At 42.0% G+C, this 19,300-nt stretch overlaps 1 protein-coding gene across 2 annotated transcripts in view; it reads left to right on the top strand.

The window, feature by feature from the left end:
• Nucleotides 1–19,300, top strand: part of DOCK1 (dedicator of cytokinesis 1) — a 563,486-nt gene that overhangs the window by 426,247 nt on the left and 117,939 nt on the right. For both annotated transcript variants that reach the window (XM_048857028.2, XM_048857026.2), the window contains exon 32: nucleotides 5,620–5,678. In XM_048857028.2, the coding sequence (XP_048712985.1) occupies nucleotides 5,620–5,678 (59 nt within the window). The remainder of the gene's footprint in view (nucleotides 1–5,619; nucleotides 5,679–19,300) is intronic.

Here is a 19,300-nt window from a genome sequence, read left to right as displayed (position 1 = left end):
GTATCACATGCACGAGTGGACGCTCAGAGCGGATGTTGTGCTTTCGCTCTTCCACAGGTGGGGTTTCCCCAGGTAGACCTGTTTGCCACCAGGGACAACGCCCAGTGTCCGCAGTTCTGCTCAATCCAGGGCCACAGCCCAGGCTCAGTCGCAGACGCGTTTGCGATCCCGTGGGGAGATGGCTTGATGTATGCGTTTCCCCCGCTTCCCTTGGTACACAAGGTTCTGCTCAAGGTACGCAGGGACAGGGCGGCGGTGGTCCTCAACGCCCCAGCGTTGGCCCCACCAGTACTGGTACACAATGCTCCTAGAGCTGTCAGTGGAGGCCCCAGTAGTCTTGCCCCTATACCGGGCCCTCATCACGCAGGACGGTGGGCGGCTTCTCCACCCTGACCTGCAATCACTACACCTGATGGCATGGAAGCTCTGTGGCTAAACGCCTTGGAGAGCCAGTGCTTCCTTCCTGTGCAGCAGATTCTGCTTGGCAGTAGGAAACCCTTTACCAGGGCTACCTATACGGCCAAGTGGCAAAGGTTCTCCTGTTGGTGTGAGCCCCGACAGGTGCAGCTGTGCCAAGCCCCGGTGCAAGCCATTCTTGAGTACCTCCTGCACCTCAAGCAGCAGGGGCTGGTCCCCGTCCTCACTTAGAGTGCACCTGGCAGCCATTTCCGCCTTCCATCTGGGGTTTTCGGCGGGTTCGGTGTTTTCCCACGACGGTTCCTTAAAGGAAGTGGAGAGGATGTTTCCGTACTCACGCCCCCCAGTCCCTCCTTGGAACCTTAACTTGGTCCTCTCTAAACTCATGGGACCCCTGTTTGAGCCCCTCGCTACCTGCTCCCTCCTCCACCTTTCCTGGAAGGTGGCATTTCTGGTGCCCATTACCTTGGCCAGAAGGGTGTCCGAGCTGAGGGCTCTCACCTCTGAGCCACCGTATACAGTGTTTCACAAGGATAAGGTGCAGCTCCGACAGCACCCCAAGTTCCTCCCTAAGGTGATCTCGCAATTCCATTTGAGCCAGGACATTTGTCTGCCCGTGTTTTTTCCAAAACCCCGTACGGACCCGAGTCACCGCAGCCTACACACCCTGGATGTCTGTCAAGCGCTGGCGTTCTATTTGGAGCGCACCAAACCCTTTCATAAATCTGTGCAGCTGTTCGTGGCCGTAGCCGAGAGGATGAAAGGCCTCCCCATGTCGGCTCAGGAGATCTCGTCTTGGATAACAAGCTGCATCCGGGTGTGCTATGAGCTCGCAGGTGTTCCGGCCCGGCGGTCACGGCCCACTTGACCAGGGCACAAGCGACTTCCACAGCTTTCCTGGCACAGAGCAGCCACCTGGTCCTTGGTGCACACTTTCACGACCCACTGCGCAGTCAACCAGCAAGCCAGAGAGGATGCGGCGGTTGGCAGAGCGGTCCTCCAGTCAGTTGTTCCGTGAGTCCTACCCTCCTCCAGAAGTAAGCTTATGATTCACCTAATGTGGAATGGACGTGAACAAGCACTCAAAGAAGAAAAAATGGTTCCTTACCTTCTTGTAACTGTTGTTCTTCGAGATGTGTTGTTCACGTCCATTCCACCACCCACCCTCCTACCCCTCTGTCAGAGTCGCCGGCAAGAAGGAACCGGAGGGAGTCAGGTAGCAGGGGTATATATGCACGGCGCAGTGGCGCCACTCGGGGGGCCCTGCCAGCCCGACAGGAGCCGCTAAGGGAAAAAGTTTCCGAAGCTTGTGCACACGATGCACGCACACCTAATGTGGAATGGACATGAACAACACATCTTGAAGAACAACAGTTATGAGAAGTAACTGTTTTTTGTGATTATTCACTTGTATTTCTAGTTCTTTCTGTTTATTCCCCATACTTCTTCCATTTGTATACAGACATCTAAGATACCGATTTGATTTCCCCTCTGTGTTCCCTGTTGTCTCTCCTTTGTCCCTGCTATAATTGCCCGTGATCTCCCTGATTTCCCACCCATCACCCAGGTCTCAGTGTTTTTGATTTACCTATGGGCTTTTGTTTCCTGCCCTCATAGAACCTAGTTTAAAGTTTGGCTCAGCAGGTTAGCCAATCTGTATCCAAAGATACTTTCCTCCTTCCTCAATAGGTGTACCCTATCTACACTCAGCAGTCCTTTTTTCCTGAACAAGATCCTGTGGTCAAGGAAGGCAAAATCCTCCTCACAACAAAATTTGCGCAGCCATCCATTCACTTCCAGGACGCATCTCTCTCTGCCTGGGCCCTTACCCTTGATATTGCTGTTCAAGCTGTAATTCACCCCACCATGATGTTTGAGACATTTGCTTTGGAACCTTTGCTTTATTTGACCATTAAAACATTATTTGTAATCACTGTGTGTATACAGACATCTAAGATACTGATTTGATTTCCCCTCTATGTTCCCTGTTGTCTTTCCTTTGTCCCTGCGATAGCTGTGCAGGAAGAAGCCTTGTCGCGTAAACCTGGCCTTATAGTGACAGCCATCTCCTGAATGTTGTAAAATCATTTCCTCTCTATAGGATCTCTGACAAGACCACAAGTTAGGATTAGTTGAGCACATTGCCTAAAGACTGAAAGCTGGATATGTGGTAGATGTTTGAGGCCATTTTCAGAAGGCAAATCCTTTGGGTCATAATACAGTAAAGCCCTCCTAAATGAGGTTTGTTTTCTTAATCTGTCATATTATACAGCCTTGGACTGGGGCATGAAAACTGTGTGGCCACTGCAAGAATGTAGCTGTAGCAATTAGGTATCTAAATAATTATGTCCAACCACCTACCAGTCAGAGGCACATAAAATCCCCGCCAATCCCTCTCTCCACCCAAAATCTCTCAAAACCCAAAGAGTTCACAAACCACTCACAGAACACAATGAGATCAGCTTTAGCTGCATAGGCAAGCATATCACAACAGAGAGATGCTGTAACTTCCTGGAGTGTGGTGTCTCATACCACCAGCACCATTTCAACATTATTTATTCCAAGTCTGATAATTATGCTTAGATAACCATGCCTCAAGACTTGCCTTACTGCAGTCTGAAAAAAATCTGGGTAGTTTGCATTTTTTATATAGGTTGAGGTTTTCAAAGGTTCCTAAGGGATTTGGATACCCAATTTGCAGTAAAATCAATGGAAATCGATCCCCATGTGATAGCTTTGAAATCTGAGCCATTGTGTGTGTATAATTATGTATACACACATACACTACAGAGAAAGAATATATGATGGGATGGTATTTTATAGACACGAGTTTGGGATGCTGATATTACTTATGAGAGGTGGAGTCACAGTTGAGTTATGTAGATGACCCACAAACTCATTTTAATAAAACCTTCATACCGCACTATTGTGTATTCTCTATGTGCCACATAAATTACAGCTATTTTACTGTAGTAAACTCAGAGAGTTTTCATTTGTTTTTATTGGGACTGTTTGTCATATCTCTGTGTTAGAAAAGCAAGGTTATTAACCTGGAGTCCAACTGTACAGGGCTATAAAAACCTCCAGAGGTTTATTTAAAAACTTGTATACAGCCTTAAAATCCATAATCCCATACCCTTCCAGAGCTAGATGGGAGTGTTGGACCCCACTGAGGAGGCTGGGTACCTTCCTGTGTCTTGCCCCACAGGGTTGTAAGATAAGAGACTTCAAATCATGACATTTTTATATATAGAAAGGCAATTACTTGCGTAGGACTGAATATTACACATCCCAAGCCTCAGGCAAGGGTAACTTTAAGAGGAGGAAATGCTTCTCTGGCAGGCTGAGGATTTTGTATTTTTATTTTTGTTTTTTACTTTTAATATATGTGTCTGAAGCTGTTTGGGAGAGTAGGGATTGAATGTTAGAATAAATCCCAGGCAGCTAGATTAGCAGGTAGATAATGTGGTCATAGACATCTAGTAAATTATGTTTGAAATTGCATGGGTATGTGAGAATTACAGACCTTTCCAAGTTGTTGTATGGGTATCACCTCCACAGTATATATTTGTCCCTCTGTGTCTTTATTTATTTATTTAAATTGTGAATGTGTGTGTGTGTGTATATATATGTCTATTTGTGTAATATAAGGTACATATGCATCATGTATGTAGAGGTAATACTGGCATGATAAATTGTGTATGTATATAATGTTTCATACATACACAAAATTAACTCTGTGTTGTGCATATAGACATGCACATCTCCTGTATACAGCCATGAAACAGTAGGAGATTCAAGGAGTAAAGATCAGGGAGAATTTGGGAGGTGGCCGGACTGGAAATGCCTTATATTTTAATCTCGGAGCAAGAGATTGTGAATGAGATTGTTCACACACCCATATAAGGTGAGAACCTTATAAGGGTTTCTTTTTCCACCAACATGTGCATAAAACTGTGGTATGATCTGCACTATGGAGGAAATGTAAGAGATCAACAGACTTTCACCATATTCTTCATGTCTGATAATAAAAGTAAATAGACCAGGTCTTGGACAAGTCTAGTTATTAAAATTTGCTGTGATAATGGTTTTACGAATTATAATTTTAATAGAATTAGATTTGTCTAGGCAGTAAAACGAAAAAGGAAATTGCTCAGCAACCAATAAAGTCATGGGTCTTGAAACGTAAGATTTTATTTACTTGTGTAACAAATATCACTCCTACTCAGCTGGGATTTTATGTGAGTGTTAAATAGCAGCAAACTTTGTAAAAATACAGTAGAATCTCTTTAATCCACACTAATATCAGGTCAACCCTTTGCCAATTACTAAATGTTGTGATTTTGCTAATATGAGAAAAGCAATGTTTTTAAAAAATATATACACCATCAAGCAAATATATTCTAGGAACTCACTAAGACCCTGATCCAGCCCCGATCAAAATCAATGGGGAGCTTTACATTGATTTCTGAGAGCTGGATTGGGCCCCAATCTTCATTACTGTGGAGAGGCTCCATGATAGTTTGCTAAGTAGTGAGTATTGGCATGGGAAGTGAAGCATTAGTGCCATCAGCCCCATTTCAGGACATCCCTGCATCCCAGCATAAACTTCAAATCCAAAAATCCTGAATCATTGTGGCTTTGTGCTGCTGACTTTAGTGTATAAGATGATGTGATGTGTTTCTCATTTCATTTTCTAGGACAATCTAGAAATGCTAAAAATATGTATAAAAATAAAATATCCTTTAGGCTGTAAAGCTGTGCAGTATGCTTTCTCCCATCATTGGAGACTGAAAAACGGAAAATACTCTCATTAATCTACACAACCACCCCCATGCTCCTAAAGGACAGTTATGTAATACGCAGATATGGCAAAGAGAGATTCCCACAGGTGATTCGTTTCTGTGCTCTCTTTTGTAGAAATTGCAATATATTTCTTTAAAGGAGAGCTAGTACTGTAGAGATTAGAACATAGGCCTGGGAGCCAGAGCTCCTGACTATGCTACCATCTTCTGGGTGGCTTAAACCATGGTATATTTTAGAGTACTAAATGAATGGTGCTAATTGTATTAGTAGTATAAGTTGGTATTTAGGAATTTTAGGGATCTTAAAAGTTCAAGTAGAATTTTAAATGCTACTCAAATTGTCATATCCAGTTCATTTTGCCTACTGCCATTTATAAAGAAATGTGTTCCTTTTTAGGTATGGTGACATGAGGAGGCAAATTGGGTTTGAGATCAGAGACATGTGGTATAACCTAGGTGAGTAGCCAGAGCACTTCTTGTTTTGATCACTCATTTTGTGTGGATATTCATTTAAAACTAAATAGCATTTAAAAAAAAAATTTCCTCAAATAACAGAATAGTTGCAAAGTCAAGCATTCAGATTTCAGGTAATGCCAGAGTTGAAGTTTCCCTTGCAAGCTTAATTAAGATAGTCTTTTATTACACGATTACACAGTATTTTTTCCACAGTACTCTCACCTCATACAAGATAGTTGATGCTCAGTTAATGGCAACTGTTCGATTATTTTCTTATCCTCATCTGTGTACATGATCCTATCACTGGAGACTGTATCATGATTCATATGCACAAGGGACAGAATGAAAGTTGACAACTAACAATTCTGGTTGATGGTGGCGGTTCAGTTCTCTGTGGCTGTGACCAACAATAAGGTTGAGTTTCATGTGTCCTCTACTGGCTCATGCTGCTGTGTGATGATATAAAGGGTGAAGCTGCCCTGACCAGCCTCAGTTCCTTCTTGCCTCCCATGATCGGTAGTGGTATTGTGTTGACTTGCTTTCCAAGTGTTCTCCCTTTCAGATTTTTTGTATATAGTTATAGTGCGCTTGGCATAATTAATAGAGCTTTTCAATATGTTTCATTTATTTATTTATTTTAGATATTTAATGTTACTTAGAGCACTGGTTCTCAACCAGAGTTATTTAGCAGTCTTCTAGACACAGGCACCGGCTTCCTTCTTGCCCCGGTGGTGCTCAATCCCCACTCAGACCCAGACCTCGCCCCCACTCCACCCCTTCCCCCCCAAAATCCCCCACTCCCACCTCGCCTCTCCAGCTGATGTGCGGCAGGCGGGAGATGCTGGGAGGGAGGGGGAGGAGTTGATTGGTGGGGTCGCCAGCAGGCAGGAAACACTTGGAGAGAGGAACTGGCTGCTGATGGGTGCTAAGCATCTGCCAATTTTTTTTCTGTGGGTGCTCCAGCCCTGGAGCACCCACAAAGTCAGTGTCTATGCTTCTAGAGGGTACATCAACTCATCTAGATATTTGCCTAGTTTTACAATAGGCTACATAAAAAGCCCCAGCCAAGTCAGTACAAACTAAAATTTCATATGGACATGATTTGTTTATACCACTCTATATACTGTGCACTGAGATACAAGTCTATTATTTATATTCCAATTGATTTACTTTATAATTACATGGTAAAAATGAGAAAGTAAGCAATTTTTCAGTAATCGTGTGCTGTGACACTTTTGTATTTTTATGTCTGATTTTATAAGTAAGTTGTTTTTAAGTGAGGTGAAATTTGGGGGTACACAAGATGAATCAGACTCCTGAAAGGGGTACAGTAGTCTGAAAAAGTTGAGAGCCACTGACTTAGAGTGTTGGTTCCCATGTATCTGGCCACTGGCTTCCATTACTGGGGCATGCCTCTGTCTTTGAGCTTTAAGCCTTGCATCCACGGCAAGAAGTCAGTGCTGGTGTGTGACCTCACTTCACGTGTCCGAAGTGCCTTGGGGAGGGTCCCGATCTGGGACAGGTGTAAAATATGTAGAGACTACAAGTCCCAGACTAAGAAGGACAAAGAGGTGAGACTGTGTTACCTCCTCATGAAGGCAGCCTTCAGCCCACCATCAGAGCCTTCCCACTCAGGACGGGAGCCAAAAGCTTCTGTTTCTATCAGAAGTGGCTATACAAATATTGTGGAGAGTCAGTGCTGCTCTCCTTCCCCACTACTGAGGAAGAAACACAGACAAAATGCTTCAAAGGAGCCACCCTCCACCAGGAGATCAAGGTCCCCAGTTCCATCTGCCAGGAAGCAGGCTGGAGGGCAGGGTAGAGTGTCCCTGGAGAAGAGATGCTCCCTGGTACCGACTTCATCTTGCATGGGGTCGTTGACCCTGGTGCCTTTGTGGTCGAGGCCTACCCACTCTGTGGTACCAACCCCTTTGATGCAACATTAGCAGCATTTGGAGAACAGTTGAGTATCCACAACACCAGAGGCATATGCTGCAGTGCAGGATCTCCTATGCCTCTCAGTACCAGATTCTTCAGCTGTTCTGGAGACAAATCTTCTGGTACTGATGAATCTGCAGTCTTTGTTCGGCTCCTCTGCGAGTAGCAGTATCCAACTCCCAATATAAGGGCCCACTTCAGACTGTCCAGTGCCTCCTTGTCCAGTGCCATCTAGAGGCAAGCCCAACAAGCTGTATCTGGTACCTACATCTCCAGAGACATACTTCCAGTCCTCAGTACTGCATGGTTCTACACCTTCCTGGTCAGGCAACTTAGGCTCTTCCTCAGAGTTGGAAGTAGACTCCTGTGCCCCTCGCATCTGGAATAGAAGGCATCACTCACCCTCAACAAGAGGTACCAGGCAGAGGTCCCACAGTGGTCCAAGGACCCAGATCTATGGGCTGATAGAGGTTGGGGTCCCCTATCCTACCAATGGCTGTTCTGGAACCCATGAAAGTTCCCTCCCAGCACCAGAGCCTCCCTGCTTCCTCCTCCCTCCAGATCCCTGAACAGACATTAGGATAGCTGTCATGCAGAGAATCATGAGGTTACTCCCCCGATCCAAGGTTGGTACTGAACCTGACCATCCTTCCTGACAGAGCCTCCCACAGAGGAGGTACAAGAGACTCCATCTCAACTCCCTTTTTATCTCCTTGTCATCATCATCGTATGAGGCAGCAATATCTGTGGTGGCTTCCTCTCTTTAGGATTACTATAGGGCCTACTAGGTCCTGCTAAAGATGGTTGCTTCCTCTCTAGACATCCAGGAGGAGGTAGTGCAAGAGAGCTCCCATAGACTGGTGGACATGTTGGAGTCAGTGGGACAATCTTGTATGCTCTGCCTATAAACAAAGCTGTATTTGGAAGCCCACAAGGCTATTGTGGCAGATGCCATCATCTCTGCCAATGATAACTAAGAGGACTGAATGGAGATTCTGGTGACACTGTAAATAAGAGGGCCGCATTATCTCCTGTAAATGTAAACAAACTTATTTGTCTTAGTGATTGGCTGAACAAGAAGTAAGACTGAGTGGACTTTGTAGGCTATGAAGTTTACATTGTTTTGTTTTTGAGTTCATTTGTAATAAAAAAATACATTTGTAAGTTGCACTTTCACGACAAAGAGATTGCAGTGCAGTACAGTAGTTGTATGAGGTGTATTGAAAAATACTATTTATTTTGTTTATCATTTTACAGTGTAAATATTTGTAATAAAATATATACTTTGATTTCAGTTACAACATAATACAATATATATGAAAATGTAGAAAAACTTCCAAAATATTTAATAAATTTCAGTTCCGGGAACAGTGCAATTAAAACTCCGATTAATGATGATTCATTTTTTTAATCATGATTAACTTTTTGAGTTAATCGCATGAGTTAACTGCGATTAATTGACAGCCCTAGTAGAAAGATTTATTCTACTGCTGGTCTGCAGTTTCGTATCTCAAATCAACAAGCCTTGCTCCGCAGCAATGCTCTTAAATTCATGGACAAATTACCAGAAGGTATCAGGTGGGAGTTTCAGACTGTATTGGAGGATGGCAGGCTGGTGGCTAGGATCACTCTTCAAGCTGTGTTGGATGTGATGGATACAGCAGCCAGAGCCAGGGCACCTGCAGTAATAGTGCGCAAATGTTCATGGCTTCCATCATCAGTTCTTCCTCATGAGGTCCAGCAGACTATACAGAATTTCTCCTTTGAGGGTCCAACCCTCTTATCTCAGCAGGCTGACAAGAAACTTCACAGTCTTTGGGGATTTATATGCTTTCTGCCTAAAGAAATACAATTCCGCCCTCAAACATACCAGTAATGTTAGTCATTCATGTCTAGGCACCCTGACCAGTCTAGGAAGAAGGGGAAGAATCATAGGAGGAGACCTCTATCTCCTCATTGTCCTTCTTTGTTTCTAGGCAGTCCAATAATGCTGAGCAGTCGGTTTGACAGCCTGGTTGAGGGCAGTTTACATCACACCAGTTTCTCCTACCCCTGTGTTTTCCAACAGATTATCCTACTTCCTATGTGCTTGGACCCATATTATCACAGATCAATGGGTTCTAAGCACTGTAGAATTGGGGATACATCCTTCTGTTTATTTCAGTCCTTCCCTCCCATCCCTCCTTCCTCATCTCTCTTCAGACACGACTCTCATGAGGCTGTCCTCCTCCCAGAGATGCAGTCTGTTCTCCATTTGGGAGCTGTAGCGGACATTCCTGCCCTCCACCAAAGAAAAGGATTTTATTCACTTTACTTCCTGATCTCAAAGGCAAATGAAGGCCTAAGACCCATTCTAGACCTGTGAAGAACTGAACAAATATATAAACAAAATAAGTGTGTATGGTCACCCTAACCTATAGTATCCCCTTCCTGAATCCCAGCAACATTGCCCTCAGCTTGAAGGAATGCGTATTTCCATGTGGCTATCCATCAAACCCCCAGGAGATCCCTAAGATTTCTGCTCAACTACCTCCCTTATCAATTTACAGTCCTGCCATTTGGCCTATCCATGGCCTCATGAGTATTTTAAAAATGCATAGCAGTGGTGGCTGTGTTCTTCAGAAAAAGAGGAGTACACATATTCCCGTAGCTGAACAACAGGTTGGTGAGAGGTTGGTTCAAGAGCCAGGTAGACTGCAAGGTGATTGAGTTCCGGTTCTTAACAGGTCTGGACAGATTATGTCCCCAAGTGGTGGATCCTATCCCTCCCTGGGATTTAAATCTTGTGTTATCAAGGATGATGGGTCCACCCTTTGAATCAATGGCTATTTGCTCTTTCCTTCATATATCTGTGAAAGTGGTGGTTTTGGTAGCAATTACCCCTGCGAGAAGAGTGGGGAGTTACAAGCTTTGGTAGCTGACCCTCCCTACACAGTCTTTTATAAGGACAATGTATACTTGTGCCTGAATCCAAAAATTTTTACTTAAGTACTGTTGGACTTCCTCCTCAATCAAGTGATATACTTGCCTGCTTTCTTTTGTAAGCCTCATTCTCATAAGGACAAAGAGAAATTCCATACCTTAGATGTCAGAAGGGTGTTAGCTTTTTACTTGGTCAGGCCTTAGTTTGGGCCTCATCTCAACTGTTCATGGCAGTTGCAGACAAGATGAAGGGCCTCCCGTCTCCACTCAGAGGATTTTGTTATGGATTTCCTCCTGTAATCATGTGTGCTGTGACACTGCCAACATAACCCCACCAAGCAGAGTGCTAGCACACTCCACAAGATCTCCAGCAACTTCTGTAGCTTATCTGGCTCAAGCGCCTACATTAGACCTTTGGAGGGCTGCAACTTGGTCATCGGTACGTACCTTTGTGACTCATTGTGCCATTTCTCAGCATTCCTAAAAAGACAGAAAATTTGGACAGATAGTCCTTCAGTCATTGTTCAGGTAGACTCCAGTCCCACCTCCAGATTGAACTACTTGTGAGTTACTTGAAGTGGAATGGACATGTGCAATGAAAATGACCCATGAACCACCTTCCTTTCCTTCAATATCAGTGTCTCTGGTAAGAAGGAACTGAGAGTAGCTCCACCCCTTATACCATCGTGCAGCAGTGTGAGGCAGCAGAGGGTGCATGCTCCACCCCAACAGATACCACTAAGGGAAAAATCTCCAACTCCGATGCTCTGTGCCCACACTCAGCTGAAGTGGAATGGACATGTGCAACACTTATCAAACAACAACAGTTCCAGAACAGGTCAGTAACTGTTTTTTCTGTGTGGCTACTTCAGAATGATGATGGAGAATCAGCAGGGGCCTGGGAGCATGCACAACACATTTGGAATTTTCAGAAAATTAAGGCACATTGTACAAGTTCTGCTGTGCACATACAAATGGCAATATTCCTTTGGTATAACGTTAGCCATACCTGGATGGAACTTCACGGGAAAAACAGACGATGTCACTGTGACTCTAGGACTCTGCATCTGCCAAATTACGAGTTCCTGGCCCAAACTTTGGAGGCACTAGAGCTGTTCATAAAATTATCAGATTTTTTAAAATTAGCAAAATACACCTATTTTGCAGTAACTTCATTCTCAGAAATAGCGAAACCATTTTTGATGAAACTTTAAAAAATAGTGCAGCATATATAAAGAGAGAAACCGTGCATATTTATGTGACGTGGAGGAAGTGTTCCCATTCACTCTGTTGCAGGGCTATGTCGTGATGAAAAAAGAGGCCTTTTTGAGAACAGCGGAATTCTCTTTTTGTTAAAGGTGTAGTGAATTAGTGGCTGGAGACCAAAATAAAGCAGAGTACACAATAATATATGACTTGACAGACAGATAGCAAAATCAATATTACGTTCCCTTATGTCAGGTCAGCAAAGCTCAGTCTCTGTGAATTTTCACCGAAATCTTCTTTCACTGTTCCAACTTAAGGCTATTTATTTATCTGTTATTTATTTTACTAATTTCTACAGCATCTATTGCCAAGGCAATATTTAAACCTCCGCGCCTCCCCAGAAATTTACAAAAGTAAAAGGTAAAATCTACATCTTTATATACACACATCATTCACTGTGTGTAGCCTGTGGGCACCCAGATTCTCCATCCATCAGATTGTTATTTCAAGGCAGAATGAAATGTTCCCTTTGAAATACGTTTACACCAAGCATGTACTGCCCCTTTAAAATGTTCAAATTAGTGCAGGCCAGTAGTTCTGTGACTCATTTCCTTCCTTCCTTTTAAATAAAGATAATGGGACTATGAATTGGGACTCTTAGTATCTACTCCTGTCACTGACTCTGGGTGACCTTTGACATGTCACCCAATTGCTTTGTGCCTCCTGTAAAATGGGTATTATGGTACTTACCTGCCTCACAGAGGTATTGTGAGGCTCTGATTATTTATTATTTGTGCTTGATCCTTAGCTGCAACATACTGTAGATGAGCACAGTATTATTATTAATTTATGCTGGAGTTTCACATGTTAGGGGACTTGGTAAACTGTTGGTTTTTTCCCCCAACAAAAGGGGAAAGAGTAAGTTAACTATCAGGTTAGAAACTCGATCCCATTCCAACTAGCACTTTGCACCTTCCATTGAAGAGAAATCTTTCCTCATTCCACCTCCCTCTTATTACTGGTGGAAGAAGTATGCTGGTATTGCTTATTCCCTGGCTCTGCATTACTTCCATATATTTCAGAGCAAAGATTAAGAATACTGAATTACCATTGGTAATAAATAGATTCCTATTATTACCGACATTTTTATGTCTGACAGTGTTTATTACACTGAGTAGTCAAATCACTGTTGCATATGGCTCCGAAACAAAATCAAAAGTGAAAAGTTATTATTTCTGTATGTCCTTGAACATGTTTATAACGTTATTCTATCATTGTACAAAAAATATGATGAAACCAAGTAACTGTGACTTTTGATATCCAAAATAAATGACAAAGTTCAGACTGGAAATTTCCCATTTTATCTTGTCAGTTTATGACTGCAAATATTGTGATTAAGGCTTCATATCTGGTGGTTTGGAGCTCTGTAGCCCAGAGCAGGTGCAAAGCAACTGTGGCATACTTTATATGCGTCAGTGAAGACTAGTACAAGGCAAAGTAATGGGCTTATTTGAAATTATTTAAAGAATACCAGAAATATCCATCTTTTCACCATATATTTCTATTGTGGTGTCCGTGCCAATACACAGATAGCAAAAAAACCTCTTGTACTAGAAAGCAGCAATGCATAAGTTTCAACACATTTAAAATATCTGTAATACTCTAGGAGTATAATCTTTGTTGAAGCCTGTTTGGTTGTTTAAGAGCCTATATAAAAAAGAACTCCATACAGACAATTTAATTATACACTACTCAGGTCCTGGCTATCTGAGGGAGAACTTCTCTCCCTGTGTGACACAGTGACAGCTTTGATCACTGAGACTCATGAGCTAACAGCACCCTAACTTAAAGGCTGGGGGCTTTAATCAAAAAGTTTGAAGTAGTAAAAAAAAAATGAGAGAAGAAACAAAAAAATAATAAGTTGTAATTAATCGAGGGTGTCAACAGTTTTCTGTTGTGTGTAGGTCTGGGCTTGATCCAAGTCCCACTGATTTCAGTGGTAGTTACAGACCCTCTTTTGTTCCCATCATTCACATCAGTGAGAGGTTTTGCCATTGATTTTAGTAGGAGCAGGTTTAGGCACCATATGTATGTCAGAGCAAACTGTCCCCGACACACAAGGAAAATGACAAGATGTGAGAGGTGCTGTTTAATTGGGCCACAACTTCATTAACTTGGGGATTGGGCCTGCTTTGAGCAGGGGGTTGGACTAGATGACCTCCTGAGGTCCCTTCCAACCCTGATATTCTATGATTCTAACTTAGCTCATTAGGGAACTATCCAGCAATAACTTGTACAGCACAGGTCATCACTCCTTCTTCACTCATCCAAACCTGGTCCCAGCCCATTGCTGGGACCCCACCTCCCTCCACTTGCATAAGGGTTAAGTTCCTGGCAAAGAAGGGTGTCTCCTCGCTGTATCAGATACTAGATTCCCCAGCTTCTTACCTTCCCCTAAGTTCATTTTCAGCTCCAGTTTATTTTGGAATGTCCCCCCTGTGGAATGAGTATCTGCACTGGATACCTATCACCTGCCAAGCTGTGATAGCTTATACTGAACCTCGTGACCTGCTCAGCCATGTCTGAAGCTGTTGTGGGGAAGGCAAAGAAAACCACTGTTCTCAGGCCAGTCTGGCAGGGAGGGGGAAATTCCTTCCCTGTCCCAAAAAAAGGCAACTAGGGCAATACCCACAGGAGACCCAAAAATAAAAAGGATCCAACTCTGATTCACTGGATGCTGCTGCTCCAGATGTGAGAAAGAGCTCCTCCCTCTTGTCTGCAAGGGGCAATGACTTATCTGAGCCCCTCTGGCCAGCCTTAGCCCAGGTGATGATTCCCTTCCAATCTGAAGGAGATGGGAACCCTTAAAGGGGCCACAACACCTTCCCACATGACCAGAGAAAGCCACACTGCCTTTGAGGTTGCATTCTATTGTGTAGTTGCTGCTTTGAAAGAACTTAAATGGGTCTTTTTTTTAGTGCTGGCAAATATGTTCCTTTGGCTTTAGTGACAGAGGCCTTACAGTATGCTGAATCTGCCTGCCCAAGGCTCTAACTCCAGCTCTGCAGCTATGTGTTTGTCTTCTTATGGCCTTTCCATTATTAATGTTGTAATATTATTCAATTTATGAGGCTCATTTTGAACCCCTGGTCATTTTTAAAAGTGTCAAACCTTCAGAATTTTTTTAGGGCTCACTTTTACTGACAACTAGAATGTTCGTTGTCTGAACATTTTTAAATAAATTAAGTGCTTTTTGATATATAAAGGGTTTTTAAACGTCCCCTTTTTCAAATTTTTGCAAAGTATCTATTGTGCCTCTTGATCTGCAGTTTTGGGGGTCAAGAATAGTGAAATGTTAAAGAAAGTGTAATTATTTGAAAACTAGACCTTGATCCCATTCTCAATAAAGCTGATGGAGGGAAAAAATAATGAAAATATTTTTAATGCTGACATCTGAACTAACCAGGTCTACTTTTCAAACGTGAAACTCCCCAGAATATAGCAAAATTACTGCTATTTCTGCATTCCCCATCAGTGTGCTAGTCACATATAGGTCCAGCATTTCACCCCAATACTTGATGTCAAGAAAGGTATCTTGACAGAGATGTTAATTTTGTTGGAGGGAAAGTCAAGGTCAAAAATAGACCTGAACTTTGAGTCTAACACAAATAGAAGTAATTATATTTACCATTTTCTGAATTAGTCATACATGCTCAGATCTGACCCCAAGTGAGGTATGAAATTACTAGAATATTATTCAATGATTTTGTGACCCAAATTAAAATGTAGGGTAAGTGGGGGAGATGAGGAAAAACACATAACTATCTAACGTCTTCCATATCTTATTTTTTGATACAATTAATTTATTATCTATCATAAGGCACGATGCTGAAAGCACTCTAAAAGAGGCAGTGCGCACCACAGCAAAGCAGAGACCAAAATAAAGCAAAAATGTACATGCTGTTTAACAGCAAGTGTTGTTTCATCTATAGTTTTAAAGCAGCTGCACATTATATTACCTTGCCAAAGACAAGAGTACTACATTTTCTTCTAAACCTGTCACATATTGAATCTGTACATGGGAGCTCTCATGCTTCGGGGGAAAAAAACCTGCTCACTTGTTTATCTCAGGATATGCTTTGTATGTGACAGACAGCTGGAGTAGATGCTGTTAGGTCCCAGAATAAGATTGTTTCCTTGTGTATTTTATCTGTAACATTTTATATTGTGGCACAACATTGCATTGGATCATGTTGTCATGGCAAATACACGTGTATTTCTGTACCTGACTGATTTACTGAAATACATCATATAGTGTATAATTTTAGTTATGGTTAGAAGGGTGTCAGTGAGAGGCTTATACCTGCTTCCATTTGAATGGTTTGCTCACATCTTGCTGAACAAGCCAAAATATTTATTATTCCTTGTGTAATGTAAATTTGGGATAATGAGGAGGATTATTTAGAATTTTCATTTGCTCTACCCTGATTTTTTGTGGTCCTCTTCAACTCCCTTATATTTAAGAATGTACTTTGTGTCTTAAATCTCAGGTGGCTACAGTAGGTCTGATTCATGAGGCAATATGCTTAGCATCCAAAACAGGGAGAGTGCTGACTCCACAGTTCTTACAGATTATTGTACTTGTTTTTCCATGTAGCATAGAGTGTAAATCCTGGTGGAAGCCACCTACATACTCTGCAGATGAGGTGAAGTGCTAAATGGGCTTCAAAAAGCAGATTAAATTAGACAAAATTATACAAATAATTTTAATATTTTTGCTAATCACTTTTACTCCCCTTTTCCCCCATGTTCTTCTCTTGTATTTCACTTGCTGAAAACCTCCCCTGTCCTCATTGATTTAAAAACTCTGTTGATTATTATCTGTGAGAGAGGATTGCTGTGAATATAATGCACTCTAAATAACAAAAGGACTGAATACTTACAGCAGCAATTTCCCTAGATTCTGCTGATACCTGTAAAGGACCTGAACGTATGAGGTCTGGAGCAAGTCCTGAGTGTGCCCACAGCTCCCATAAATGTCAGTACTTTCTATGAGGAGCTCAGCACCTCACAGGATTGGACTCAAAGCTGCATAGTCAAGATATGTAGCTGTTAGTCACTCAGCTGAGATACTGTGTAACTTTCTGTTTGGACAGAAACAATATATTCTGTTACAAAAAAGGAAGAGTAATCAAAGATTTAAAATGCATTATTTTTGAAATTTGCTGTTTTTCACATCTAGTCCTCAAAAGATACTCATTGTTTGCTATGTATCTTTAAGCTTGGAGCAGTGAAAAACTCATTGTGACAGATAGAGAACTTCATGACACTGATGTTGCGCCTGACAAATAACTTTGTCACTATCATTTGTTCTCTGAAATATTGGCTCTGACACTTTTCAGGCATAATACAAGAAAACTGTCACCTGAGAGGCTGAAGGTAATAACATTAAAAAAAAAAAAAGAAAGGAATAGAAAGCTTTACAACTTTTACTTGCATGCTCCTCAAAAGCATTCAACATTGGCAGGGTCACGTTATCAAACACTAACCAATCTCTTACAAACATGCTAATAAGATCTTAGGTATATCATAGAATCATAGGGTTAGAACGGACTGCAAGAGTCATCTACTCTAACCCACTGCCAAGATGCAGGATTTGTTGTGTCTTAACCATTCAAGTCAGATGGCTATCCATCCTCTTTTTGAAAACTTCCAGTGAAGGAGCTTGCATTACTTCCTTAGGCAGTTTATTCTGCTGTTCTTACAGTTAGAAAGTTTTCCTGAGATATAATCTAAATCTGCTATGCTATAATTTGAACCCATTCCTCTTGTCCTGCCCTTTGTTGAAAGAGAGAAGAATTTTTCTCTGTCTTTTTTATGGCAGTCTTTCAAGAATTTGAAGACTGTTAACATGTTCACACACCTCCCCCGATCCCCCCCCCCCACTTAATCTCCTCTTTTCCAAACTAAACATACCCAGTTCCTTCAGCCTTTGCTCATATGGCTTGCATTCCATCCCTTTCATCATCTTTGTCGCTCACCTCTGAATCCTTTCCATTTTCTCTACATCCTTTCTATACAGTGGTGACCAAAATTGGACCCAGTACTCCAGCTGAGGCCTAACCAGTGCCAAATACAAAGGTCCTATCACCTCTTGTGACTTTCTATGTCTCTGTTAATGCAACCCAAAATTGCATTTCCTTTCTCTGCGACAGCACATTGCATTGTTGACTCATGTTGAGGCTGTGATCCACCACAACTCCCAGATCCTTCTCAGCAGTGCTGCTGTCACACCAATTATCCCCCATTCTGTATTTGTGCATTTGGTATGTCTTCCCTAAGTGTAGCTCCTCACATTTGTCTTTGTTGAATTTCATTTTGTTGTCTATAGCCAGTTCTCCAATTTATCAAGATCGCTTTACATTTTGGCTCTGTCCTCCAAAGTGTTTGCAACCCCTGGCCCCCCCCCCAGCTTTGCGTCATGTGCAAATTTGATCAGTATGCTCTCTATTCCTATATCCAGGTCATTAATAAAGATGTTAAATAATACCAGACCCAGAACAGATCCCTGTGGGAACCCTACTTGAAACCTCCTTCCAATCTGACATAATTCCTTTAATAGTTACTCGTTGTTTGTGTTAACCAATTATGTATTCAGTTAATGGTATTTCTACTGAGCCTGCATTTCTCCAGCTTGCTTATGAGAATGTAATGTGGGATTGTGTCAAAAGCCTTGCTAAAGTCCAGGTATATTACATCCACTACATTCTCCCTGTCCACCAAACCAGTTGCCTTGTCAAAAAAGTAAATCAAATTGGTTTGGCACGATTTGTTTTTAAGTAAATCCATGCTGGCTGCTAGTGATCATCCCTTCATCCTCCTGGTATATCTAAAGTTCTGCCATTGCTGCTTTCAATTTAAATTCTCAATCAAGAAAGCAAATAAAGCAACTTATTTGTTGAAAAAAATAAAATGATTATAATGTTGCTATTTTGTTACTAAGGATCTTCTTCTTGATCACCTCATGTATTAAATGATCTAATGTTAATGTTAATTGCAATCACAACTAAAATTGATAATGAATATGAATACTGTCTCAGCGATTACTACAGTAATCTTATGAGGACAAGCGTGTTAATGAACACACTGTATTACATACTGCTCCATGGTTGTATGTGTTTGAAATTTCAGATTATGTGAATTCATGCTATAATGTGCATTTTTCTTCCATATAGATATTACATTTAATTTAAAAATCAATATGATATACTGATTTTTTTTTAGCGTTCCATGCAGTGTACAGTATTATAATAGACTGGGTCTCTATAGCAACTTCCATACAGGGATCTCACAGCACTTTACAAATATTAAGAGATTAAGTGTCACAACACTCCTCTAAATTAGGTAATCATTATTTACCCTGTAGCGGGGCAGTCACCCCACTCCAGCCCTGAAGGGATTAAAAACAGCCCTAGGAAAGGGCAGCCCCAGGGAGCTAATCAGGGCCAGAAGGCAGAGGAGTTTCTCTCCAGCCCTGGAGGGAGAGGGCTTAGCTG

Source organism: Caretta caretta, chromosome 7, assembly GCF_965140235.1.
Source record: "Caretta caretta isolate rCarCar2 chromosome 7, rCarCar1.hap1, whole genome shotgun sequence".
Classification (NCBI taxonomy): domain Eukaryota; kingdom Metazoa; phylum Chordata; order Testudines; family Cheloniidae; genus Caretta; species Caretta caretta.
This window is presented reverse-complemented; position numbering and strand designations above follow the sequence as displayed.